Source organism: Pezoporus wallicus, unplaced genomic scaffold (genome assembly GCF_028554395.1).
Source record: "Pezoporus wallicus isolate ANWC-B61680 ecotype Strahan unplaced genomic scaffold, APGP_CSIRO_Pwel_v1 contig_3568, whole genome shotgun sequence".
Taxonomy (NCBI): Eukaryota; Metazoa; Chordata; class Aves; order Psittaciformes; family Psittacidae; genus Pezoporus; species Pezoporus wallicus.
In genome coordinates, this window is record NW_026637826.1 from 2,067,076 (window position 1) to 2,093,316 (window position 26,241).

Genomic DNA, 26,241 nt, shown 5'->3' on the forward strand with positions numbered 1-26,241 from the left:
AGGCCAATTGGAGAAGTGGTACCTCAATTAAGATGTAGTCCTTCAGGTTCCTCTTTCTGAAAGCTGAATGCAGACCTCATGGAACAGCAGTCAAAGCGTAAACTTGCCATTCTGTAATTGTAATTTAGTGACTTAGTTGGAAGACCACAAACCTGCAGTTTTTCTTCCTCCTGCTGTCCAGTCTGTCCAAACTTGTTTTACTTTGGAAGAAGGCAAACTGCCAGGGTGGCAAAGAATGTTTGTAAACTATGTGATAACTAATATTTAAGCAGAATTTGAGCCAGGAGTTGAAAAGCAAGAATGTTGCGTGCAGACTTGCTTACTTGCAAGAGCATGAGCTGTTGAGTAGGTCTTGAGAGGACTTTATTTCAGCTTGATTGTTAGGATTTCTGAAGCATGAACCCTTCCTTGTCCTTCAGCAGTTGTCTTTGTCAATAAAAAGCATTGAGACATTTTAGACGTTCATCTGCAATATTTAAGAGTCAAATCTAAGGCAGTTATGGTACTCTTCACTTTATTAGATCCTTAGTTAGAGCTTAATTCTATAAATTTGTCAGTATGAGTTGTCACTTAGAAACAAATTATGCTGATGCTGTCTGCATCCAAGGAAGATTAAAGTCTGCTGGTCAGCATTTCTCTGCAGTGATAACTAAAAACATCAGTAAACAAGGAACTGACTGCTTGTCTATACAGTTTGTTACCGCATGTGCCTTGACAAATGAGAATGTTCTAAATCTGTTTTGAAAAAAAATGAAACTCAATTTTTGGTGGTTTGGGTAAGTATGAGCTTGTTCTTTAGGGGCTTTGAACTCAGGTCTTTAAGCCTTTCTATTTCATGTTTCCTTGAGCGTTCCCTTAATGATGTGTTAGCTTTTGTAACACCAACAAGTGTTTGTGTGTTAAAGTCCTGTAATTGCTTGTCAATATTTTTGTCAGACTACAAGAATTAAGTACATGCATTTTACTGTATAGATTTTGCTTTCTGCACTAGAGTACGTTCAGGTCAGCTGGAGAAGATGTAAGGTGGCCTGTAATGTTTGTTATCAGATAGTGGCAAGAGCGTGAAGTGGACTCAAGAAGGTTTTACATCCTTTAGTATTTCTGAGCCTATGCATCATATGCTAGTGGTTTAAGGCAAACTAATCCTGAGTTTAATGGGATTTTAATTTGGGTTTGATCTTTTAATACCAGTCACATATTCCTTAACACATATGCAAATAATTGTTGCTGGAGTGTTACAAGATAGAAATTGAGGCTATTTATTTGGTACCCAAACTCTTTTGCTTTTGAGGGTGTATTTGGGATTTTTTATTATTGTATTTTTTATTAATCTAATGAAAACTATTGGTAACTCTCCTATTTTTTGGAATTCCAGAGTAAGTGAGGTTCATAGGAAAGCTTTTTGATTATCTGTTGCTGCAGCTGGAAACACTAAAAATAATCTAAAATATAATGCATAAAGACTTACAAGCTACTGATGTCTTAAACTCTTAAGGTTAACATTCAGCTGGGTGCTGTAAAAACCAGACTAGGTTTGAAGGTGGTTTGTCACTGGTGTTCGTGACAGGCGGGTGAGAAAGGAGGTGTGAAGGAGGATGATTGTGTTTTATAGTTGTGATAGGGTTTGGTTTTTATGTTGCTGTAGACATCTGTTTTCTGTTGTGTTTAATGAGGTATTGGAAGGTTTAAAAAAGTTGGCTAGAGCTTTCACCACTTGTGCAAGGAAATAGAAGAAAATACATTAAATTGTTGGCAAACTTAGTGCTCTGAGTCATCTGTTTAGCACATGAAAAATGGTAATTTTTTGTCATTAGTCCTTTTCTAACTGTTTTCACATGAATTAAACTTTACAGGTAGCACCAATGAACAATCAGGTGGTTTTAAGGGAGGGCAGAAATTGGAGTGGGTTAACATGAGAGGTGTTGGGCATTTTTGGCTCTCACTGAAGATGAGTGGAACTGATGCGTAGGGAAGGCAGCATTGATGGCTGCGCAGAGCTAACCCATCACACTGATATCATACCCAGGTGCCACAGAAAAATTATGGACTCAGTCAGAGATCAGTGTGATCAGACCAAAGCTGTTTATTACAAAGCATCCATCCTTTTTATACTGTTGTCTGCATCTGCTTACAATAGCTTCCTGTATTATAATTGGATACATATTCTTGTAGCGCACAGCAGTTACAGCTACACATACAATAGCTCTCTGTATAACATTTGGATACATCTACAATAGCTTGCTGTAGTATAATTAGATACATATTCAGTAGCTTGCTGTATTATAAATGGATGCATGTACAATAGCTTAGTATATTATGCTTTGATACATATTCTTGCAGCATGCAGCAACTAGTATACAATTGATCAAATAAGCGTATGGGAACTTAACCTTTAAAACTTGCTAACAGATCTTACCTTGCTTGCACTGTTCCTTTTGCTTCTTTACCCACATCCTCCTTCATCCTTGGTTCATGTCGAGCTCCACGCAGGCACTTGCTGACTTGGGAACGTGGCCATTCTGCGCTAGAAATCCATCCCCACCCAGGCCCTACAGGTCACAGCTGTGGGGTACTGGAGCGATCTCAGCAGGTTGTGCTTCTGCCCTTTATGTATCACATCTTCTCTGAGTATGAAAACAGGACGTCAGTCTGCACAGCTTTCAAGAGGACAGCTTTCAGGATACTTAAAACCATTCTTCAAAAGGAGATACGGTTCCTTAATATAGTTACAACCAGAAGATATTACTGCAGCATCAGAAGAAGGAAACACGTTTGTGTAATTAGAGCTCTTTGGATATTGATTTATTGTGAAAATAAAGATGTGAAAGAACTGTTTTGCAGCGTGTAACTCTTGAGATATGTGATTGGTATTTCTGCTTTGCAGAACCAAACTGAAGAACCATGAATATGAAACTTTAGATCAGTTGGAGGCTGATCTGAATTTGATGTTTGAAAACGCCAAGCGCTACAATGTTCCCAATTCTGCCATCTATAAAAGAGTACTGAAAATGCAGCAGGTTATGCAGGTATGTGCAGTAGATCAAAAGGATATAACTTCACATGTGAATTTATTTCCCTAATTAATATTTTTCCCAAATAATTTTAAACCAGACCTGTACTTGCAGTAGTATTTTCTTGCTGAGGGGGAAATATGGGAATGAAGGGCATCATAGAGTGATTTTTTTTCTCAGTTAAGTGCTGCAATCTGAAATGGCAGCTTCCTCAACTTTTTTTCTGACAGTTAAAAAGATTTACGCTGCTATTTTGTATCACCCAACTTTATATTAAGTAAATCACTGGAAATAACATTTTTTAGTCTCAAAACCTGTAGTTGCATTTTTCTTTGTGTATCTGATCTGTTCTGATGTTTAATACTGTGCTGGAAATGTCTGGCACTGAGTTTGGCTTCAGGGATTTGTTCTTTTTTCAGGCAAAGAAGAAGGAGCTTGCTAGAAGAGATGACATTGAGGATGGGGACAGTATGATTTCTTCAGCTACGTCTGATACTGGAAGCTCAAAAAGGAAAAGGTATGCACTTCTGTAGTTTCTGCAGACTATGACATTGCTACAGCTTTTATTTGTTAAAGAGAATATAAAACAATGTTGTCTTGCATTTGTGTAAGGATTTGTAATTCTGAAACAACCTCATTAAGTGTTGTTTCCAGTTAATTCAAAACTATTTGCTGACTTTATTTTCCCTTTTTTTTTGCCTATTCATTAGTTGGCAGTTGTCAACACAACTTCAGTGCATCACATGGCATGGACACTGTAGTTGCACTGAATGAAGTCATTTTGTCAGTGGATATCAGGGTGTTTATTTGTGTTACCTTTTTTTAGCCTGGTGTGTGGACTGTCTTCACGGGTTGTTAGCAACTAAGGCTGCTTTTCTACTACTTCTTTATTATATGACTATGTAGTTTGGGTAGCAATTTCAGAGTATCGTTAGAGTTAACCCTGTAGCTGAATAGTGTTTTGAAATTTTATAGTATTAGTCTACAAATACTGTTATTTGGTGAGGTTTCCTGGCACAAACACTTTCATTTTGCATGAACTCTGCTTGAAGAGTTTTTGTCATTAACGCTAGAGGACCGCTCCGCTCTCCCTTCTGAATTTACACTCTTCTGTTACTTACCTGTAAGCGGCTATGCCAAAGAGGGTATTTGACAAACAGATAAACTGATAATAGGTTGGTTATTCTGGATACTGTAACATGAACAAAATTCACAGTGATGTAAAGTATACTTTTTAGTGAGCAATAATGGTGGCTTATGGCAAGCGTTCTTTAAAAGTGAAAGCTGTTGTGTGAATGCTAATGATGCACTTCACTACAAGGGGTAGTTTCTCTAGCTTGCCTCATGGTAGCATTTGAAATAAGTTCTAACTGCTGATAATATTGCAATAGTAGCAACTGCCAGTGTAAAACTGTAATTTCAACATCTTTGTCTGGTGTAACTTTCTTCGGTGAACCTTCCGCTTCCTGTATTTTTAGTTCTTTGTTTTATCAAAGTAACAGCAGTTGTGGGGGGAAGAAGGGAACGAAATAGACCATCAGCAGAGATTCACTTAAGACCAGCCGAGTAAGTGCAGCGATGTATGTTCATAAAAAGTCTGCAGAGAGAAAATGTTAACATGGCTTTAGGAGGTGGTGCAGTCTGGGCATGCTAGGAAGAATGGTAAGACAGCCAACAGTACCAAATGAAGATCAGGTAGGAACAAATTGCCAAAAAATAGCTAGTTTTGTGATCTTCGTATTCAAAGAGATGTACTAACCTCATCAAGCGAGTCAAACTGACATCAGTGTCCTTTTAACCCTACGTTGCTTTTGATCACATTGGGCAAGAGAATACTGAAATGCTTAAAAGAAAAAGTCTGTCAGGTCTTGTCATGTAAGAACAGTAAGAGAGAAAAAGTAGTGCTCATAAATGAGGGAAATCAGAATCATTTTTTCTTCATGCCAAATATGCTTTTGATCTTGTCAGTTCGGAGCTTGCTATCAGTTTCACTTGCTGCAAGATAGGAAGTAAAAGAAGACTGTAAATGCTGTGATAGCAGAAGGGAAACACTGAGAGGAATTCCAAAATGTTGTTGAAGAAAGAAAATAATAATCCGGGCAAAATACATCCCATTGGGGAATAATAGTGACAGAGAAGAAAGTTGCCTGGAAGTACCCTTTTATGTATCAGATGCATGGCCTTTTACTATTCCTGCTTCAGTTTTGCTTTGCCTACTTCCATTGAACTGAATGTTAAAATTTGGAAGTGTGCTAAAATGTGGATTTTGGAAGCATGTCTGTGTTCTGGCATTGCTCATCTGCTAGTGTGAACCACTAACTAACATTTTCAGCACTGAAGATAATACAGAAAAAAGAACTTTTTAACCTATAGAAGGTACATTTTGAATTTTCTCACATAATGTGACATTAATTTTCAGCAGTTATATTGCTGACCTCGCCAAGGAGCAAGAGGTATTTGAGGCACGATGCTCTGCTGGATTAGGCGTATTTTAAATGGAGGAGGAAAAGATCCAGATGATGGCAGATCTGTGACGCTGTTTGTGTCTAACAAGTTGTACAGTGCAGGTTTGCACATTCAGGAAATGAAGATAGTTTGTGATGATGTCGTTGTCTTTACAGATAGTACAGTTAAAGGTATGACTACTTGAGTAAGTCTTACAGAGACTGAAATTTGGAAGCTGGTTTAAAAGTGCTTTGTAGAGAATGCATATCAAAGTGCTACAGTGTCTGAGATGAGCCTAGACATTACTGACATAAGTTTTCCTCTCCCTTACCTGATTTGCTTGTAGATCATGTAGTGTATCTACAGGGAGTCATACATAACTGTTTCCTGATAAGCAGTGTCTTGGGTGTGCTGTCAAACTTCTTGAGACAACCATAATAGCTATACATAGAACTGAAGATTTGTGTACGTGGCCATTTTCTACTTGGGTTTGCAGTTTTGGCAAGCTTGGTTGTCTTGTAACTTCATTTGGCTGGGGCTGGCAGATGTTTAAGCAATTCAGACCCTTCTTTATACTACATTCTTGATGTTCTTACTTTCTTATAACTGGTACTAAAGAAGATACAGAATAACTGACATAAGTATCTCAAGTCTTTGATACTCTTTGTTCAGCAGAAGTAGTCATACAGATGCTGGCTGAGGGGGTTTTCCCTGTTCGCACTAGATCTTGAAGTCATGGATGCAGGTGCCTAGTCCTGACTGATCTTTTTTCTCTGCAGCAGCAAAGTGCTTAGGGCTCCTTTTGAGCTTTGCACATTTGAAAACTTTAATTTTTTATTCTGTAGAACACATTACATGAATGAGAGAAAAATCGTATTTTAAAGTTGCTTTCCTGTTTGTTTAGTGGACTGCTGGTTATAATGCTGTTGTTACTTGCAAATGGACTAATGTTTCTAGTACATTGTCTTGATGTGGAACCTCGTGTGTGTGTGTGTGTGTGTGTGTGTGTGTGTGTGTTCAGGTGCTTGTGGTGTTTTTACATGGTAGAGGGTAATGTCATTTTGATATTAATGTTGGAAGTGGGGAGAGGAACCCCTGACATTTTTGCTTTTCCTTTTTGTTCTTCTCCTTAACCTAACAGTAAAAAGAATATCCGAAAGCAACGAATGAAGATTTTATACAATGCAGTTCTGGAAGCTCGAGAGCCAGGCACAGGCAGACGGCTCTGTGATCTGTTTATGGTGAAGCCATCCAAAAAGGACTATCCAGACTATTATAAAATTATCTTGGAGCCAATGGACTTGAAAATGATAGAACACAACATCCGCAATGATAAGTATGCAGGGGAAGAAGCCATGATTGAAGACATGAAGCTCATGTTCCGAAATGCAAGGCATTACAATGAGGAAGGCTCCCAGGTACTGTTTTGATTCTGCAGTCACCTCTGCTTCTTTGCAGACATACAAGTTATGATAGGATGGTTTAGCTTTGACTGTTACTCACATTATTTATGCTATTGTTCATTGAACTAAAATAGAAACATGACTTTTTTTCTGCTAATTCTGTCTCTGTCTGTAGTTACATAAATGTGAAATGCAGCAGGCTCCCTTGTAAAGGTTAGATTTATTTCTCATTAGCTAAACTGTCCTCTGAAAGAGTATCAGCTGAATGTTTCCTATTATGGTTTAAAACATAATCCAGTTATTACATTATCATTATTCATCCTCAGTTAATCACACAGTGAGCAGTCATCAGTGCATGTTTTGGAGCACAGAACCACTGAGAAGGGATGTCTTAGTTGGAAAGAAACCATCTTTGTTTTCATGGAGGGGGAGAGTGTGGGAGAGATCAGACTAGAAAACCTGACTTGCTGAGCCTAGCCGAAGGAGTCTGAAAAGAATACACTTTTCATTTACAAATAGATTGTAGGGTGTGTCTATATTGTAATGTTTCTCAGCCAGCAAACGTGATGTTTTGGAACAGAGTAGTGGTAAGAAACCTCCAACTATTTCTAATAAGGAACTTGATCAGCTACTGTGAAGGACTTTATGATGAGGTTGCATTCACTGGGATTGGATTTGAAGACCCAGGAGTACTGTTCTAGTCCTTTCTACCTTGTTGGAATCACAGTAGTTCAGGAGGTTGCTCAGCAGAATGGTTTGATGAGAAGGTTGATAAAGATAACTGCACCTTGCTGTTTTATAGTCTTTGGAATAGAAATGCAGCTCAATTGGGTAATTTATTCAAGATTTGTCTCTCCCTGGTTTAGATTGTGTTGATCAGTTCTGCCTACCTGCATAAGTCTCTTAAAGGTGAACATTCGAGAAATAAACCCTTCTTTTTTAGTCAAGTATTTGGTTTTGCTTTCAGCTTTTTCAAACTAACATGTAAATGTTTCTTGGGGGCTAGCTCTAAACTAGTTTAAATACAGTAAACCTTGCTTTGTTTTGGTTTGGTTTTTGATTACTTTACTGATTAATAGGTATACAATGATGCCCATATGCTGGAAAAGATCCTTAAAGAAAAAAGGAAAGAACTGGGACCCCTAGCTGAAGATGATGATGTTGCATCCCCTAAACTAAAGCTAAGTAAGGCAGCCTTGTACATTGCTATGTCTCATGTCAACACTTCGGAATACCCAACAATACAGATTAACAGATCTTCCCTTTAGAATAGGAGATGCGACCTGCAAATTTACACTGACATGCAAAGCAGAATTGTATTTTCAAAATCATGACAGCAACGGTGTATTTATATGATAGAATTTAGATGTTGCCTATAGCATTTCCTAAGAAAGGTAACTGGGAATGAAGAAGGAAAATTTAAGACTGGTTGGAATGGCCGGCATTTAGTCAAGCGGTGTCATCCAAATGTTAGATGTTGCATTACATGCTCAGTAACAGTGCATTAGCACACTTAATGTGTGCTGCTGGGATTGCTTACAAGTAAGGTGCTTCTCAGACCGAGTAAAACACTTTGTTTCCCTGAAGAGTTTCCCAGGTGTTTGATTTGCATGGAAAATCTGTGCCTTTGCACAGGGATTTGCACAGAACCATAAAAGAAATTAGAGCTTTATTTAGAAAAATATAGAAAACCATGAAAGCCACAGAAATTTCCAACAGTGTCTGTGCCTAGAGCTGTTACTCTCACAAACTAGACTGGCTGCTGCTCAAATCTTATGTCCCCTTAAAACGTGTCCAGAACTGAGCAAACTGAGAAGGACAAAATTGCACAGAAAGAAGATAACTGTACAGAGTCTTCTTGAAAATAGAAATGTGCAGCTCTTAGGTAAGGTACAGGTACTAGAGAATTCACAGGCAGAGACCATGCAGTGCCATAACAGAGATCCTGAATTAATCAAAAAGCTAATCTGATTGATAATCCCATTGGAGGTCTTATTTTACATTTTACCTGTAATAATCCTCTCTAAATTGGCATAAACCTGTCCTAAAGGAATCTGATACTAGTTAGAATGCTTAATTTTAGTGATAGCAGAAACCCTGTGATGGCTGGATTTTAATAGCTGTAGAGAGAAATTCCTGTAGAGCTAGTAAGACCAAACTGAATTTAGAGGAGTCATTAATAACATTAGGTAAGAAAAGGTGCTTTCTGTGCTTAAGTCTGAAAATACCTTCAACACAGTAACTTATGATTCTGTGTTTGACAAAAACAGCATTGAAAAAATATTCATACAATTCTGAAAAATAAAGGAAGCTGCCACTCGGGATGGGCTCCATGTTGCGGCTCTTCTGCTCATACCGCAGAGTGGTTCTTCAATAAGCAATTCTCCAGTGGAAGGGAGATGGACAAAGGAGTGTACAAGCTCTGGTTTTGTAATGGTTTTTATTTTTTTCCCTTTTCTGTCTGCTTAGGTAGAAAAAGTGGCATTTCTCCGAAGAAATCGAAATACATGACTCCAATGCAACAGAAATTGAATGAGGTGTATGAAGCAGTAAAGAATTACACCGATAAACGAGGCCGGCGACTGAGTGCCATCTTCTTGAGGCTGCCATCTCGGTCTGAACTTCCGGACTACTATGTGACCATTAAAAAGCCCGTTGACATGGAGAAGATCAGAAGCCATATGATGGCAAATAAATACCAGGATATTGATTCCATGGTAGAGGACTTTGTAATGATGTTCAATAACGCTTGCACATATAATGAGCCAGAGTCTTTAATTTATAAAGATGCCTTGGTCCTGCATAAAGTTTTGCTTGAAACTCGGAGAGAAATAGAAGGAGATGAGGATTCTCACGTGCCCAATGTCACTTTGCTGATTCAGGAACTTATCCATAACCTTTTTGTATCTGTTATGAGCCACCAGGATGATGAGGGCAGATGCTACAGTGACTCCTTAGCTGAGATTCCTGCTGTGGATCCCAACTTCCCAAATAAACCTCCTCTGACTTTTGATATTATCCGAAAAAATGTTGAAAATAATCGCTATAGGAGATTGGACTTATTCCAGGAGAATATGTTTGAGGTACTGGAGAGGGCAAGGAGAATGAACAGGTGAGTGGAGCCATATTTTTCAGGTCCTTTGTCTTCACAGTATCACACAGTATCACAGTATGCTAGAGATTGGAGGGGACCTCAAAAGATCATCTAGTCCAATCCCCCTGCCGGAGCAGGAACACCTAGATAATGTTACACAGGAATGTGTCCAGGTGGGTTTTGAATGTCTCCAGAGAAGGAGACTCCACAGCCTCCCTGGGCAGCCTGTTCCAGTGTTCCGTCACCCTCACTGAGAAGAAGTTTCTTCTCAAGTTTAAGTGGAACCTCTTGTGTTCCAGTTTGTACCCATTACCCCTTGTCCTATCATTGTTTGCCACTGAGTAGAGCCTGGCTCCATCCTCGTGACACTTCCCCTTTATATATTTATATACACTAATAAGGTCACCCCTCAGTCTCCTCTTCTCCAAACTATAGAGACCCAGCTCCCTCAGTCTTTCCTCATAAAGGAGATGCTCCACTCCCTTAATCATCTTCGTTGCCCTGCGCTGGACTCTCTCCAGCAGGTCCCTGTCCTTCTTGAACTGAGGGGCCCAGAACTGGACACAATATTCCAGATGCGGTCTCACCAGGGCAGAGTAGAGGGGAAGGAGGACCTCTCTCCATCTACTAACCACCCCCCTTCTAATACACCCCAGGATGCCATTGGCCTTCTTGGCCACAAGGGCACAGTGTTGGCTCATGGTCATCCTGTCATCCACTAGTCCCCTGTCTTATCACATGAGTTTTGCATGTTAACATTAGGCAAAGGCTGAAGTTTTTTTAAGGTGTTGCTTTCCTTGATATGGATGTTCAGAAAACTAAATCTCAAAAGCTCTATCAGATCTTCAATGGAAGGTATGCTTTCATTTAAAAAACAAGGAAAAAGTTAGGTTTCCGCCCTGAGATAATTTTGATGTTAATCTTCCAAAGGCACACCTTATGATAACCAGGTTTGTGCTAATGGTCAAATTGAAAAGCGAAGAGGAGGAGCTGTTCACTGGCTGCTTGACTAGTGAATTACTCTTTTGGAGCAATCACAGTTGAATGAGTTATGATAATATTGTGCAGAAACTATGAGCACTTGCAACTTATTGCAGTGTTTTACTTAGATTAGGTAGGGTGCCTGGGGATGTGCAGTTGAGATCTTGACCCCTGAAGGAGGGGGCTTAAACAATCATATTAAATCATCTACCAACAGAGTATGGGTAATTAAAATAAGTCAGTTTTGTTATTACTTAAGTTTTCAGAGGTTAACAAATTGTAGAGATCCAGTGGCAAGTAGTTTTGGTTGCAGCTGGTTACCTTTGATTTTTCTGGTGTTTCAGGACTGGTATATACATAAATACTGTTTTGGATAAACTTTAAAACATACTGACAGCAGAGTAGCAGGTGGAACATGACTTGCCAGTGTCTGCTGCCGCTTCGACTAAGCAAACACAAATCTGTTGGTAGTGTGAAGCTTTAGTTTTATCACTAAGTGTGGCAATTGATGGCTCTGCGTTTAGGATCTTGTTTCAGTCTGCATAAAGTATGTTTCTGCCTTGGTGTACATATTTTTGTACAGGACTGATTCGGAGATTTACGAGGATGCAGTCGAACTTCAGCAGTTCTTTATTAAAATCAGAGATGAACTTTGTAAGAATGGAGAGATTCTTCTGTCACCTGCTCTCAGCTATACCACCAAGCATCTTCACAATGATGTAGAAAAGGAAAAGAAGGAAAAGCTGCCCAAAGAAATCGAGGAGGATAAGCTCAAAAGAGAGGAGGAGAAGAGAGGTAGCTACATTATTTTCATTAGTTTTAAATGCATTCATTGGAAAAAGTACCTGTGGATATGATGTATGCTGTGCTGTTGTTGCAGCTTCGCCTCCTGGAGCAACCTTAATAGCCTGATTGTTCACCAAGGATCTTGTAATTTAAAGTTATGGAAGGTTTATTTTGTTTTGATCATTATCAGCCAGGCCAGATGGCTTTAAAGAAGGAGGTATATGTCGATATTAACTGTATGTAAACTCTAATCAGAACACATTGGGGTACCAGTAGTCTTATGTGAAGGATATTGTAGAAGAAAACAATAGCTTCTTAGTACAGCTTTCTGCTGATCATAAACTTAACAATGACTGTTCCAGCTGATCTTTTAATCGTTTCTTTTTTGACGAATACTGGGGGATTTTTATGTGTTGATGGGGTTGTCTGTGATCATGCTTTTTACCACTGCTGAAGAAATGGTTTTTAAGTAAGCCTTTTTGCGTTTCTTACTTGGCTAGTATGAGTGTGAAGAGGCTTGCGCTATTTTGCAGGGCAGGAAACTTGCTGTGAAGGTCCTTTGTGTTTCACTCTTCCTGGCTATTACTGTCAGTATAATGGTCGTGGAGCATGTCTAGCAGAATGAATAAAGCTCTGTAATTGCTCCTTTCCACAGATGGGAGCAGAACTGTCAGCTTTTCGTCCTTAAATTGTCTTTCTAACACGGTTCTTCTTCCCACGTAGCACTAATGTCAGCAGCTGTGAAGTCTGGTTGCTCCAACCAGGCTGAGTATTATAAGAGGACAACAGCTGTGACATGCTTTTTCTGTCTTCCTTTGAGAGCCAAAAACCCCAAAGGAAGCAAATGTGCCTTTCTGAAGGCTTCAGAGCTCATGGCTGTCATTGAGTTCCTTTTAACTAATTGGGAAGACTCAATAAAATTTAACTGAAGAGAGGAAACCCAACCTTCAGCAGCACCAGTAGCAGAAAGGCTAGCAGCACAAAACATGCTTAAATATTTCTTCATGCTGGAAGTCAGTGACAAAGGGACATACCAGGTATCATGTGGCACTTCTGCACTTGGGAAGGTGTAGGGGCATTCATATCCGTAATCTTGGCTAAGATGGAAATGTGGCATTACTAACTACTAACATCTGTTTTTCCCTTCTTGAAATAAGAAGCTGAAAAGAGTGAAGATTCTTCTGGATCAGCTGGGCTGTCAAGCTTGCATCGGACCTACAGCCAGGATTGCAGCTTCAAGAACAGCATGTATCACGTAGGAGATTATGTGTACGTGGAGCCTGCTGAAGCCAATTTGCAACCTCATATAGTCTGTATTGAGAGGCTGTGGGAAGATTCAGCTGGTAAGGATGTCTTTGCTATAGGAAAACATTATGGTGAAAGTTCTCCTTATTGCTATTTAAAACTTCCAGTTTGAGCTTTTTCTGTGCAGAAGTATGTGTGGAATGCTGAATATTTTTCTTGTTTCTGAGTTGCTTTGTTCCAAAGAATGTTACAAATATGAAGTTCTTGGATTAGCACATGCTTTTTTTGTTGTTCCTCTCTACCTACCTTTAAATGGTAAGTGTCCCAGAGAATAGGGTCTTTGAAGTGGGATGGGATCCTTGTAACTTAGGTGCAGAATACCAATAGGGGTTTTCTGTGCTGAGAAATCTGAACCAAAGTTGGGCACATTTAACCGCAAATATTCCACAGAACAACTCGGTTTCAGAACTTGCCTTTGTTAAATTTCAGAATTGAGCTGAGTCTTGCATCTCCTAAGCCAAATCAAGCCATAACAAGTACGGTCTTGTTTTTTTCTCATCAGTGATGCCTTCTGTTTGCAGCAGGTACTTAAGTGTAAGAAAAGCTAGAGATATGGCAAGATAAGCACAGTGCACTCTCAGCAATCCTGGAAAGTACAGTTGCTCAGAACTACAATGGGGTATAATGCAGTTAACCATTTTGGTTGCACTTTTGTTTTTAAGGGGATGGAACAAATGTGCTATAAGGGCAGATTAAAGAGACCATGACTTAAATTTGGAGGGGAGAAATGTAAGGCAGGATATAATGAAGGTCTGCAAAATTATGAAGTGGATAGATAAACTGAATGCAGAAATACCGTTCAAGAAATCCACCAATGCCAGAGTTAGAGGGCACTCATTGACACTAATAAATCAGACTGAAACATGTGAAAGTGTTTGGCTTTTTAATAGAGTGGGTAGTGAGCCTCCTGGCTTCCCCAGGAGCTTGTGGAGGCTGATTATATCAGCAGGCTCAAAAAAGGGTGAGACAAGTCCATGTACAACAGGTCTAAACCAAATAATGAAGGGAATAAGCAGCAAATAATAGCTTGATAAAGAGAACAGTTCTCTAGCACCCCTAATGCAGTGACTGTAGGAGTGGGTATTGATCTAATGCGTTCCTGTAATAGCCTGTCATGCTCACTCACTTGGATGCAGTGTATTTAGGTAGATGGACCATTGGCCAGTCGGACGTTTCTTACATTGATTTCTCTGCGATGGAGAAAGCGAATGGCACTTTTTATTCTGGCTCAGCCTACAGGTTACAGATATTCTTTGATTTTGCAAAAATTGTGCATATTTGTATCTTCTTTGTGAACCATCATGAACAATTTGAATTTGTCACAGTATAACGTGGAAGAAATAGTTCTTAAAATCCTTGAAACCAGTTGTCCAAGGCTCCGCAAATAATCAGGTGATTGTTGTGTAGACTCTGAAGCTATTTCAGGGCCTGAGAGTCAAGATTTATAAATAAGAACTGATTCCTCCTTTGTTTTCCTGAGTCAGATGTTGTACAGGAAGAAACAGTGAGCAGGCTTTTTAAGCAACTTGGTTTTTCTTACCTGCAACAGTTAAGGAATCTTGTCCTGTTCTAAAACAGTTTGCTGTCGGTATAAATGACTGCATGACTATTTGATTAATCAGTCAATCTATAGTTGTTTTATTCTTGCTCATGCGCCAGAGAATATGCTATTTTCCTTTTTTTTCTCTTTCTTCTTTAAAGGAGAGAAATGGCTCTATGGGTGTTGGTTTTATCGGCCAAATGAAACGTTCCATCTCGCAACACGAAAGTTCTTGGAGAAAGAAGTTTTTAAAAGTGATTATTACAATAAAGTTCCCGTTAGCAAAATTTTAGGCAAATGTGTGGTCATGTTTGTCAAGGTGAGAGACTGTTCAGACTAATTTTTAAGTAACTAATATGTTTTCTGATATTTTCTTGAAGAGCTGTAGGCATTCTAACATCGAGACGTTCTACTAATACTTAGATGAAATAGGACTTGCTCCTGTATACTGTTTGTATTCTTCATTTGCTGCATGGGGTAAGCAGGTCACCCATATTATGGTGTTTTCTGCTGGTTGCTTTGTAGAATCGTGTGCTTGTTAGGTAAGTAGCTAATGGATTTTTCAAAGCATGTAGTAGAGAAATTGCTGGTAATTTAAAGGTTCCCATGAAAGCATGTGGGTTGAGGTTTGGCAGAGAGGAAGGCTTGAATGGCTTGGTAAGAGAATGAAGTCTTCCATCTCTTTCTCAAGTTTGATTCCACATTGTCCTTGTGCTGAGGATTTTTGCGATGAGGAGGTAGGCCTGTTTGGCAACAAGCTTATCTCTGCCAGTTTTCTTAAGGTACTGTGTTTGTGTGATGCAAAGCACTACAACTGCTGGCTACATCACACTGTATCACAGTCACATATCAATGAGCATGGAACTTACTACTTCCTGTCCTCAATTTGGTGATCATGTCCTCTTTCCAAGTCAAAGCTCAGAAGTCTTGTAAAGCTAGTTTTAGGCTGAAGATCTTGTTAATGTACTGGTTTGGTAAACCCAACTTTTCTCACGTGACAGCCTGTATTTCATTTAGCTGTTTCTCTAAGGGTGGGATTTCTTCTTGTTTGCTTTTAATTTTTAATATAACTTGGATGTCAAACTGGAAGAAAAGAACTCAGCAGAAAGGCTTTATCAGTCTAAAACGTCTTCTGATAGAAACATACAAAAAACCCAGGAAGCATGAGAGGGAGTTCACTGTGTGACTGTGCTGTATGCCTTTGTGTTGCTGAAATAGTTCATGTTTTTTCTTCAACCTGCAGGAGTATTTTAAGTTGTGTCCTGAAAACTTCAGAGATGAGGATGTGTACGTCTGCGAGTCACGTTACTCTGCAAAGACAAAATCTTTTAAAAAGATTAAACTGTGGACTATGCCTGTGAGCTCTGTAAGGTTTGTCCCACGAGATGTGCCCCTGCCTGTGGTCCGTGTTGCTTCTGTGTTTGCAAATACAGACAAAGTAGATGAGGAGAAACAGTCTGAATCATTGGAGGACAGTAAGATGGGAGAAAGCGTCCATCTTGAAAAGGTATGTGGGATAACGAGTGGAACATGAATTATGTTTGACAGATGAAGAATGACAAAATACGAGCCCTCCTGACTTCAGTTTCACGGTATCCAGATATAGTAAAATATAAATAAATGTCTCAGTTAGAAATTGTGTTACACCCGTTTGTAAACAAATACAAACAAAATACAAATTGACAAGACAGAAAATAAACTGTGTATGTATTTGCTAGATTCTGCAAATGCCTTTCTGTGCTGTTTAGCCTGGAGAAGAGAAGGCTGCGTGGAGACCTCAGAGCAGCCTCCCAGTATCTGAAGGGGGCCTATAGGGATGCTGGGGAGGGACTCTTCATTAGGGACTGCAGTGATAGGACAAGGGGTAACGGGTTCAAACTGAAACAGGGGAAGTTTAGATTGGATCTAAGGAGGAAATTCTTTCCTGTGAGGGTGGTGAGGCACTGGAATGGGTTGCCCAGGGAGGTTGTGAGTGCTCCATCCCTGGCAGTGTTCAAGGCCAGGTTGGACAGAGCCTTGGGTGAGATGGTTTAGTGTGAGGTGTCCCTGCCCATGGCAGGGGGGTTGGAACTGGATGATTTTAAGGTCCTTTCCAACCCTAACTATTCTATGTTTTTTCACACTTCAGAAAAGAAAATTACACTTTTACTGTAAAACTTGCCTTAAACCTAAAGAATTAGTAGAACTAATAGCCTAATCTTAGTTCATTGCAATGCTGAAATGCTTTATTTTGTAGTATTTCAATGTCCATTGTAGCTAGGCAAGCATATGCAATATGTAATATTCTGTTCTTTGTGACCCATTTATGATTGATAACCAAGTGTTTTATTGCCAAATGTTTTAAGAATATTTCTCTCCGCCATACTGAGTAAAATGTTTTATTTTGTTGTCTTTATAGGCATAAAATAAATAAATTCAAATAAATGTATTAAATTCAATTTAATTAAATTTATCTAAAATAAATGTAGAGCCATAAAAAGTCCAAACATACCATCATAAAATAAATGCACTTCATGCTGAGTTCTTGAACAGGACCTCAGAACAGAATACCCAGCACACGAATCATCAGCTTTAATCAGATACTTTATTATCATTATTGTATTTATTCGTATCGTGACAAAAGGAGTTGTTTCTGTCGAGAGACTGAAAACTTGTGGGGGCCTTTTCTTTCCACACACTGGGGAGATAGCCTGTGTTTTCACTGGCTTTCTGAAATCCGTGTCAAGTCAAGACAAGTGTGTCAAGTGAGGCACAGCGTGATTTTTGACTTAAGAAGTAAGAATTTTAATAGTGCAGATGTTATGAATTTGCAAGTAATACAGAGAGTGTTCATATTCTTGTTTATGAGAGTTGAATCATTAGATTTGAATCATTAGATTTCTTTATACATTAACTTGGCCTACTCAATACTTGCTTCTTAAACATGTTACTGTGCTTTAAAACAAACCATCAAAATAAGCTGATATGGCTTGGCCAGTAGAACAGAAAAGGACCTGTAAATTGCTGTTCTGGCAAAAATGCAGCTTTGTGAATTAAGAAAGCTTGCAGCATATATGGAGGGTATCTTTGCCTTTGCTGTTTCATTTTTAAATTACAAGGCCCCTCACATTCACCTGTACAGCTCTGTGTAGTGTTTACCCATTACTGGTAACCTAAAGGTAGAGCAGTCTTTTACTTGCACCTGGTCTTTTTATTTGTGTGGTTGGTTTTCTTTCTTCCGCAAGTTTCTCAAAGCATGTTCTTCTGCAGGACAAAGAAGATGTTCCAGTAGAAATGTCCAATGGAGAACCTGGTTGCCATTACTTTGAACAGCTTTGCTACAATGATATGTGGCTTAAGGTTGGGGACTGCGTCTTCATAAAATCGCACGGGTTAGTGCGACCTCGAGTAGGAAGGTAGGTGCACCTTCTTTATTTGCAATTTGCCTCTATAAAAATAACTTGACCAAAAGATGGGCTTGTTGCAAAAAGTGTAATGGAGGATGGGGAAAAAACATCTCCTGAATGAAGCTAGATGTTACGAACTCTTAAAAGACTGAGATGGAAGTTAAGCCACCTAATGAAAAGGTGATACAGTTGAATAAGCTGTTCTTCTCTACTTGTTTTTTACTGGCAGTCTTCCTGAACAGTGTAGTGCATCCAGCTGTCTCATTTCTGAGGGATGGCCTTTCATTTATGTCAGAGGTTTGGTTTTCTTTCCAGGATTGAAAAGATGTGGGTGCGTGATGGAGCTGCATATTTCTTTGGTCCAATCTTTATACATCCTGAAGAAACTGAGCATGAACCAACTAAAATGTTCTACAAGAAGGAAGTGTTTTTGAGTAACTTGGAGGAGACCTGTCCGATGACTTGCATTTTGGGTAATTATTAACAACTTTAAATCCAATGGACACCCTTTTTCTTTTCCTATACAATCTGAAGTGATTTACAGCTATGTGTAGGCTTGAATCCAAGAACTCTATTTTCATATTGAGTGGGGGAGGAGACCTTATTCAGTCCATTTCTACTATTCTTTCCTATCTTTGGGACCTGTAATAATAAGTTTCACTGTAAGGAAGCCCTTTCTATAAGGGAGTTACATGTATGATACCAAAGTGAGCATTGTCTGCAACCGGAGAACAGAAAACTCCATTATTCTCACTTATTAATGTAATTATTCCGGTGTGTGTTAGTTGGAAAGTTGGTCCTGAAGGAGGCTGAAAATCGGTTTGTTGCGTGAGACGATGACTGCGTACTTTGTTTTGTAGTTATGATGCAGTGCTAAAAATAGTTAAGTGACTGCTGATCATGGGGTTTTGCTGTTTTGCAGGTTTTCGTGTTCTTTAAACAAATCCAAAAGCTGCATTAAGTTCATGTAGGCTTCTCGTGAGTGGCATTATTTGATCAGGGTATCGATTGGTGTATTTTCTATAGATGCAATACCAGGGAGCAGCCAGACTTACAACACTGGCAAAACCTTGATTTTCCACACTTTCTGTAAAATGTCTGCAGGTGTGGCTGCCTTCTTACCCAGCTCTTTCCTTTCTGCAGGAAAGTGTGTAGTTCTGTCGTTCAAAGACTTCCTCTCCTGCAGACCAACAGAAATCTCTGAAAACGATGTTTTCCTTTGTGAGAGCCGCTACAATGAAAGCGACAAGCAAATGAAGAAATTTAAAGGGCTGAAGAGGTTTTCACTCTCTGCAAAAGTTGTAGATGATGAAATATACTATTTTAGGTAAAAATGGAATGGGAATGAAGGGGGGTCACCTGAGCACTCTTCTGTATTGTGGTGGTCTAACTCTGGTTGGCAGTTAAGCCCCCACCCAGCCACTCGCTTACCTCTCCTGCAGTGGGATGGGGGAGAGAATCATAAGGGCAAAAGGAATCAAGGCTGTGTCAAGGTAAAGACAGTTCCATAAGTGAAGCAAAACTGCACGCACAAAGAAAGCAAAATAAGGAATTAATTCACTGCTTTCCATAAGTGGCAGATGTTTAGCTGTTTCCTGGAAAACAGGGCCTCAGGATGTGTAATGGTTACTTGGAACGACAAACAGCGTAGCCCTGAGTGTCCCCCTTTCTCCTGCTTTTCCCCAGCTTTAATTGCTGAGCTATGTCATATGGTATGGAATATTTCTTGAGTCAGTTTGGCTTAGCTGTCCTGGTTGTCTCCCCTCCCACCTTATTGCCCACCCCCAGCCTGCTTGCTAGTGGTGCAGAGTGGGGAAAAAAAGAGGCCTTGATGATGTGCCAACACTGTTCAGCAGAAACAGCCACATCGATGTGTTATCAACACTGTTGGGGTCACATATCCAAAACACGGCACCATCAGGCTACTATGCAGATAACTAACACTACCCCCGCTAGACTCAGTGTATATATATATACAAAAGACACAGTTGTAGGAGAAGATGGGTTGTGACTAATCACACTTTGGGAAGGAATTCGGATAACATCAGCCTTTTCATGGCCTTAATACCAGTGGATGTCTTATTTTTCTTCTCCTGACTTCAGGGAAAGTAGTTGCATTATCAGATTGGTAAATTCTCTTGGATGTCTTTACAATACTTCAGTACTCATTATGGGTAACAAATAGCTTTTCAGTTTATGAACATTGATATTAATAACAATATTATGCTCTAACTAAAGTAAAATTTAAAATCCAAGGAAGATGTGGTGCTGACTGCCTCCTGTCAAAAAAATGGAGTATTTGCTGCTTTGAAATTCTAACTCAAAAAAAATAAGTAAATCCTTCAAAAAAGTGACTGAAATGAAACAGTGTCATGGACACTGAATGATTTCTGCTTAGTGTTCTGAAAGGAGGCACAGGCACAACCTAAGTCACCACTGTTCCCATGTTGTTCAATGGGGAAGGAAAACACTTCGGTTTTCTCTCCCAAAATATATGCTATCTCCTGTACTGGATGAGTATATTCTCATCTGCCTTTTTTCTTCCTCCTCCACCTTTCAGAAAACCCATAGTTCCTCAGAAGGAACCATCTCCTCTGCTGGAAAAGAAAATTCAGCAGCTAGAAGCAAAATTTGCTGAGTTAGAAGGAGGTGATGAGGACATGGAAGAGATGGGAGAAGAGGAAGGTGATATGACTGAAACACCTTCTATGCCTCAGCTTCAGGCCCCGTTAACTAGTGAATTGGATATAATGCCTTATACTCCTCCACAGGTAAGGGTCTTCCTCGAGAAGCCTTTAAATATTCCATGTTCTTTTCCCAACCCAAATAAACAAAGAAACAGTAACATTTTATCATATACACATAAGAGGTTTATATTGCAGTTTATGAGACTATGGGATCAGCTACATAGAGCAGTTTTGGCATACCCAATATGATATCCAGGTGACAATATTTAAGCCCATTAAAATATTTTTAAAGGAAATAATTTTTGTATGATACGTGAATGTTATTTCTCAGGAGTAGGTTTCCTATGATACTTGCTCAGAAGTGTCAAGTCCTTATATTGAAAATGAAGTTGGGATGTAAGGGGTTAATTACAATTTTCAATTTACCCAACACCCGTTTTTAAGCCCTTCCTTAACTTTTGAAGAGGTCTGGCATTTTGGGTGTTACAGTTTTGCTATGGTTTTAGAAAATGTTGTGCATCATCCTCGAAGGAAAAAAGTCAGTTTTTTAGAACCAAGTTACCATTCTTACCTGGAAATAAAAACGTGTAAAAAATTTAGAAGAACTGGATGCCCTAGAAGTTTTAGTGTTAATTTTCTGATAAATGTAGAGAAAATAAAAGAGGAATTGTGTGTGGTTATATGCCACTTTAATGTGGGATGAGTCATAGCTGCTGCTTAACCGGGGGACTTTTGATCCCCTTCCCTCTCCTGCTGTGTTTCTTACACAAGCCCTGCTATTTATGTAACTGAGTATTGAAGCAGGGAGAGGAACTTCTTTAGCTGGTAATTAACCTTACCAAAAAAGCTTGTTTGCAACTGGATTAAACCCTTTATCTGTCTCATCATATTGCCACATCCAAGCTAATGCCAGCATTAAAGAGGCAATGGGAATTACCTGCTGGGAGCAGGAGGGAGTTTCAGACCCTTTTGTGACCAGCAGTTATGGATTTCTGCTGCATTACATTGACTGTGAAATGACAACTTCTTTGGTGAGTGAAGAAAAGCTGTGACCCCTGGATAGAAGTAACTGCCTTTGGATGTCATGAAGAAAGACTTCATGAAACTGAAGGCTTTAGCTGGGTTTGATGGTGGGGTTTTTGCCATGTGGGCAGACCACCAAATGCATTTTCCTGTGCGAGGCTGTTTCGTTGCTGTTGTTTTAATTTCATAGTGGTCAGTTTCATAAGTAGCATGAAAACTCTAGCAGGGTATTACAAATAGAAAGCATGTTACCAGCATTAACCACCCAATGTACCACTTCAGCAAGGGAAAGGTAACTTTTGAGGAATCAAATTATTATGTCATTAAGCACATGGCAGCTGCTGAAAGCAGTTTAAATGGGGAGCATTGGACAGTAAATGTGTCCAGCTGCCTTCTGCAGCATTCCCTGTCTTTTGATCTCCTTTGCTTTGTGTCTTTCTACATAGATGTATTTTGCCCAGATTCCCTTGAGAAGTTTTATTTAAATACTAATATATAATATCTCATTAAAAAAAGTTGATAGTTGCATGGGGGTTTTAAATTGTTTGTAATGGGACAGTCTTGCAGAGCTTTTAGGATAACTGGTCAGGCTCGACGGATATATCCAGCATATGTGTATATAGAATAGAATCATAGAATAGTTAGGAGTGGAAAACACCTTACGATCATCCAGTTCCAACCCCCTGCCATGGGCAGGGACACCTCACACTAAACCATCTCACCCAAGGCTCTGTCCAAGCTGGCCTTGAACACCACCAGGGATGGAGCATTCACAGCTTCCTCGGGCAGCCCATTCCAGTGCCTCACCACCCTTACAGTACATTTAGACAGATGTGAACTCTGAAGTGTAGAAATTGCAGTAAAAAAATCCCCAAACCACAAACAAACCAACCCCAAAACCAAATAAGGAAAACCGAAAGGGATCAATACCAGTACAGGCTAAGAAGGGGATGGTGATACACAAGAGCCCTAGCAGATTCCTCACACTGCTGATTTGGAAACGAGGCATGTTGTGTCTGAGCTGGCATTTGTAGCACAGTTTAACTTTGCTGGAGATAGCACACAAATACACTTTCTTCTTCGGATAATGTGTTTTATTCATGTACCAAGTGAAAAGTGTCTCTTTAAACAGAGCTCCTGGGTAAAAGGTATGTGTTTCCTTCATCTTCTTTTAAATGTATGGAATTTTATTTAACAACTGCTAAACCCCAGAACTATTAAACTTTATTTTTTTTTTCTCCTGTTAACAAAGAAGCTCTTGTACACCTAAGCATAAAAGAGTCAGGACAAGTGAATAAGTGGTATTGTGGGGCTTAACAAATAGGTGGATAATACTCTCCTGCTGCAGTTTGCTGTGAAGCAAGCCAAACCTAAAAAAGAAAAAGATGTGCAACTTAATTTATTGCTTTAGCAACATGGATGACAAAAGGCATGAAAAGGGTCCTTGTCTGTTTCTTCTCTTAACACATCTAGAACTGAATATGCAGTTGTCTGACTCAAATGCAGAAGATTTTGTTCATTTCAAAATGGTTGCATTGGAGATGTAAAAGAATGGGGAATACAAGAACTGAATTCAGAATTCTTGGTTTCTCAAGGTCCTGTTTGTCCTTCCAAACTGATGGGTAGGCTTTTACATTAGACCAAAACTGTTGCAAGCACTATAAAGGCAAAAGCAGCTTATAACCTTGCAGCTGTCTAAGTGCAGATGTATAAAAGACCAAATATATTACTGGATTTTCTTGTTCCTGAATTGAGAACGCTCCATCTGCCAATGTGGGCTTGCCTGAGAAGGCAGGATGAATCGTATGTACCCTGTGTGTCATCCCAGAACCTGTGTGGAGTTTTCTTTGCTTCCTCCATCTTAGAGACAAACCTAGAAGACTTCCTCCCCAAAAGACCAGTGTTGTCTTTAGGTTCCTAATGAAAGATTGCCATTTGAAAATTAACACAGGGAAGCGTGGAGTGATGCACAAGTATGGCTCCAGTTTTTCCAGTGCCCACCTTAAATTGATGAGCAAGAGTTCTTAAGCATCTTGATATTGCTGAAGCTTTGTTTTTTAGGTGAGAGAGGAGTGTTGAACTGTGGGGTCATAGTGGCAAGTAGGAGGAGTTAGTAACATGGCCAGAATTTCAGGATAGGAAGAAGAACGTTGCATATATTTTTCTTTCCTTTTTTCCCCACCAGGTATTTGGAAACAATTGCTCTTTTCAAGATGTGAGAAATTTGTAATGTTTGGGATTATGAGAAGGGCCTTTTGAGGGTTTTGGTATGGTGAGACATTAGTGGAGCTTAGTGATCAGAGCATGGGTGAAATATGGTCTCCTGTGACAAATACAGGTGGAAGGAGCCTTCAGAAAGGGGCTTCCAGCTCTGGTATCTCAATGGTTGTCAGAATAGGTGAAATTTTCTGATGGCTGGAAACATCAAGGAGCTCTCAACAGGAGCATCCACGGTGGGAAGAGCAAAGGAGCAGAATTTTTGTTAACCAGCAGCATCAGAGCGTGATGTGAACCTGTTGTGCAGGTAAACAGTGATCAGCAAAGCAGTGTTTGGTTTTACAGGGAGAAATGACTATATATGCGATGAGAGGGGAACACTAGAGAGAAAGGAAATCCTGGCAGGCGAAATAGAGAGCATTTAGGGATGAGAAGAGTGGAAGATGGAGCCTGGAAGAGTGGGGGTTGCAAAGGCTGAGGAAGAAATGGGGATGCATTTTCCTCAACTGCAGTGGCAAATAAAATGTTTTACTCAACTTGTGTTGGCAGTGTTTCTGAGCAGCGTAATGGGTGAAATCTGTGACATAACACAACTACTTTTGTTCTCTCCTGGCATTCCCAATAATCACTTATTTGCTACTCAGCCTTTCTTAGTCCCCTCATTCAGTTTGGAACGATCTTAGCTGGTAGTAAGCACTCTGTGTTGTTTTACTGGGAATTCTTAAAATCCGCAGTCATAAATGTGTGGAAGGGTTGAAAAGCATCAGAACGCTGTCATTTTCCATGGTTTTATTTTTCCCTGTGTACTTTTCGTGTGTACATACGCTTTTGTCATGCATCAGTAGTTGCAGTCTCTTTTTAGGGGCTGTAATGTAGGATGTTCCTTGTGCAAATAAGTTCAACTAGGAATATCTAAAAGCACTATTTCTCACAGCTTTGAGTTTTGTATGTCGAGAAGCTTCTCTTTTGTACACTTGTGGTCATAACTGCTTTTTCTCACAGTCCACTCCCAAGTCTGTTAAGGGCAGCACCAAGAAGGAGGGATCAAAAAGGAAGATCAACATGAGTGGGTACATCTTATTTAGCAGTGAGATGAGAGCTGTGATTAAAGCTCAGCACCCAGATTACTCCTTTGGAGAGCTCAGCAGGCTTGTAGGAACTGAATGGAGAAACTTGGAAGCAACAAAGAAAGCAGAATATGAAGGTAAATAAAAACTAAGATGCTAAACTCTTTTCTGCTATTTTTCTTTCTCAATGCGTTCATTGCTGTTATTCAGATGACAGGTTTAATAAAAGAAGATACTTATTTTTGTGTTCTGAACGTACCTTAAAGAGAAGTTCATATTGAGAGATGACTGAAGAGGAGCAAAGAGCATGTTTAAGTTATGTAGTGCACAACTGGTAATTTAAATGTCTTTGCCACAAATAACCAAATGAACAGAAACCAAGAAAATGGGGCAAATTAGAAGTAAAGGAGTGAGAAGTCCCTGGGCTGTAAGTCAGTTGGAAAAATGGTTTGTGAAAGCTTCCTTAAAGGAGGACTGGGGGGGAATTTTGGACAAGAAGCTCTTCAGAGTTGTAGCATCAGGTAAGCAAGGCTTAAGTTGACTGGGAAAGAGTTCTTTGATTAACAATACCTAGAGTCCTAAAAAGCTTTGATAGAGTAAAGTCAAGGATACACAATCTGTTATGATACTGTAAATATGACCTCTGTGGTTCAGCTTCAGATTGAGTCAACTGTTGTAACTGATTTTATTGAGATTTCATATCCTGAAGTAAGCCTGAGACAGGCGTGAGACACTTTAGACCCTTCTTTCCCCCCCCTTCTTTCCCCCCCCTTCTTTCCCCCCCCCCTTCTTTCCCCCCCCTTCTTTCCCCCCCCTTCTTTCCCCCCCCTTCTTTCCCCCCCTTCTTTCCCCCCCCCCCTTCTTCCCCCCCCTTTTTCCCCCCCCTTCTTTCCCCCCCCCCCCCCCCTTCTTTCCCCCCCCCTTTCTTCCTGATACTGGTCATTGTGTTTCAGCTTTTATTTGATTAAAATAAAATACAGGTGATCCTTAACAGCAGGCCCTTACCCAAGACATAAACATTGGCTTAACATCCATAGTTATTACCCTAGTTAATAATGTCTTCCAATAATGTCTACTTAATAATGACTTCCAATGCAAAAGCCATTTTTTAAGCAACTGTTGCATTTTTATTGGCAGGAAATGCTACTTCTGGTAGGGAAGTTTCACCCCCCTGGGTAGTTATTGCCCAATTAAGTTCTAACTTTGCTTTTTAAAAAGGAGATTCAGTAGGTTTTTTGCATACTCATAACTTAAAGGCAGCTTTGATTTTCAAACTAGATGTTTGCATGCTATCAC

At 39.6% G+C, this 26,241-nt stretch overlaps 1 protein-coding gene across 12 annotated transcripts in view; it reads left to right on the plus strand.

The window, feature by feature from the left end:
* The window catches only part of PBRM1 (polybromo 1), a 65,991-nt gene that overhangs the window by 27,464 nt on the left and 12,286 nt on the right, over positions 1 to 26,241 (plus strand). For all 12 annotated transcript variants that reach the window (XM_057407763.1, XM_057407764.1, XM_057407761.1 and 9 more), the window contains 14 exons: positions 2,885 to 3,026; positions 3,431 to 3,528; positions 6,598 to 6,874; positions 7,939 to 8,044; positions 9,329 to 9,971; positions 11,518 to 11,729; positions 12,878 to 13,063; positions 14,727 to 14,884; positions 15,809 to 16,072; positions 17,815 to 17,960; positions 18,267 to 18,424; positions 19,095 to 19,278; positions 20,512 to 20,722; positions 24,881 to 25,082. In XM_057407763.1, the coding sequence (XP_057263746.1) occupies positions 2,885 to 3,026; positions 3,431 to 3,528; positions 6,598 to 6,874; positions 7,939 to 8,044; positions 9,329 to 9,971; positions 11,518 to 11,729; positions 12,878 to 13,063; positions 14,727 to 14,884; positions 15,809 to 16,072; positions 17,815 to 17,960; positions 18,267 to 18,424; positions 19,095 to 19,278; positions 20,512 to 20,722; positions 24,881 to 25,082 (2,987 nt within the window). The remainder of the gene's footprint in view (positions 1 to 2,884; positions 3,027 to 3,430; positions 3,529 to 6,597; positions 6,875 to 7,938; positions 8,045 to 9,328; positions 9,972 to 11,517; positions 11,730 to 12,877; positions 13,064 to 14,726; positions 14,885 to 15,808; positions 16,073 to 17,814; positions 17,961 to 18,266; positions 18,425 to 19,094; positions 19,279 to 20,511; positions 20,723 to 24,880; positions 25,083 to 26,241) is intronic.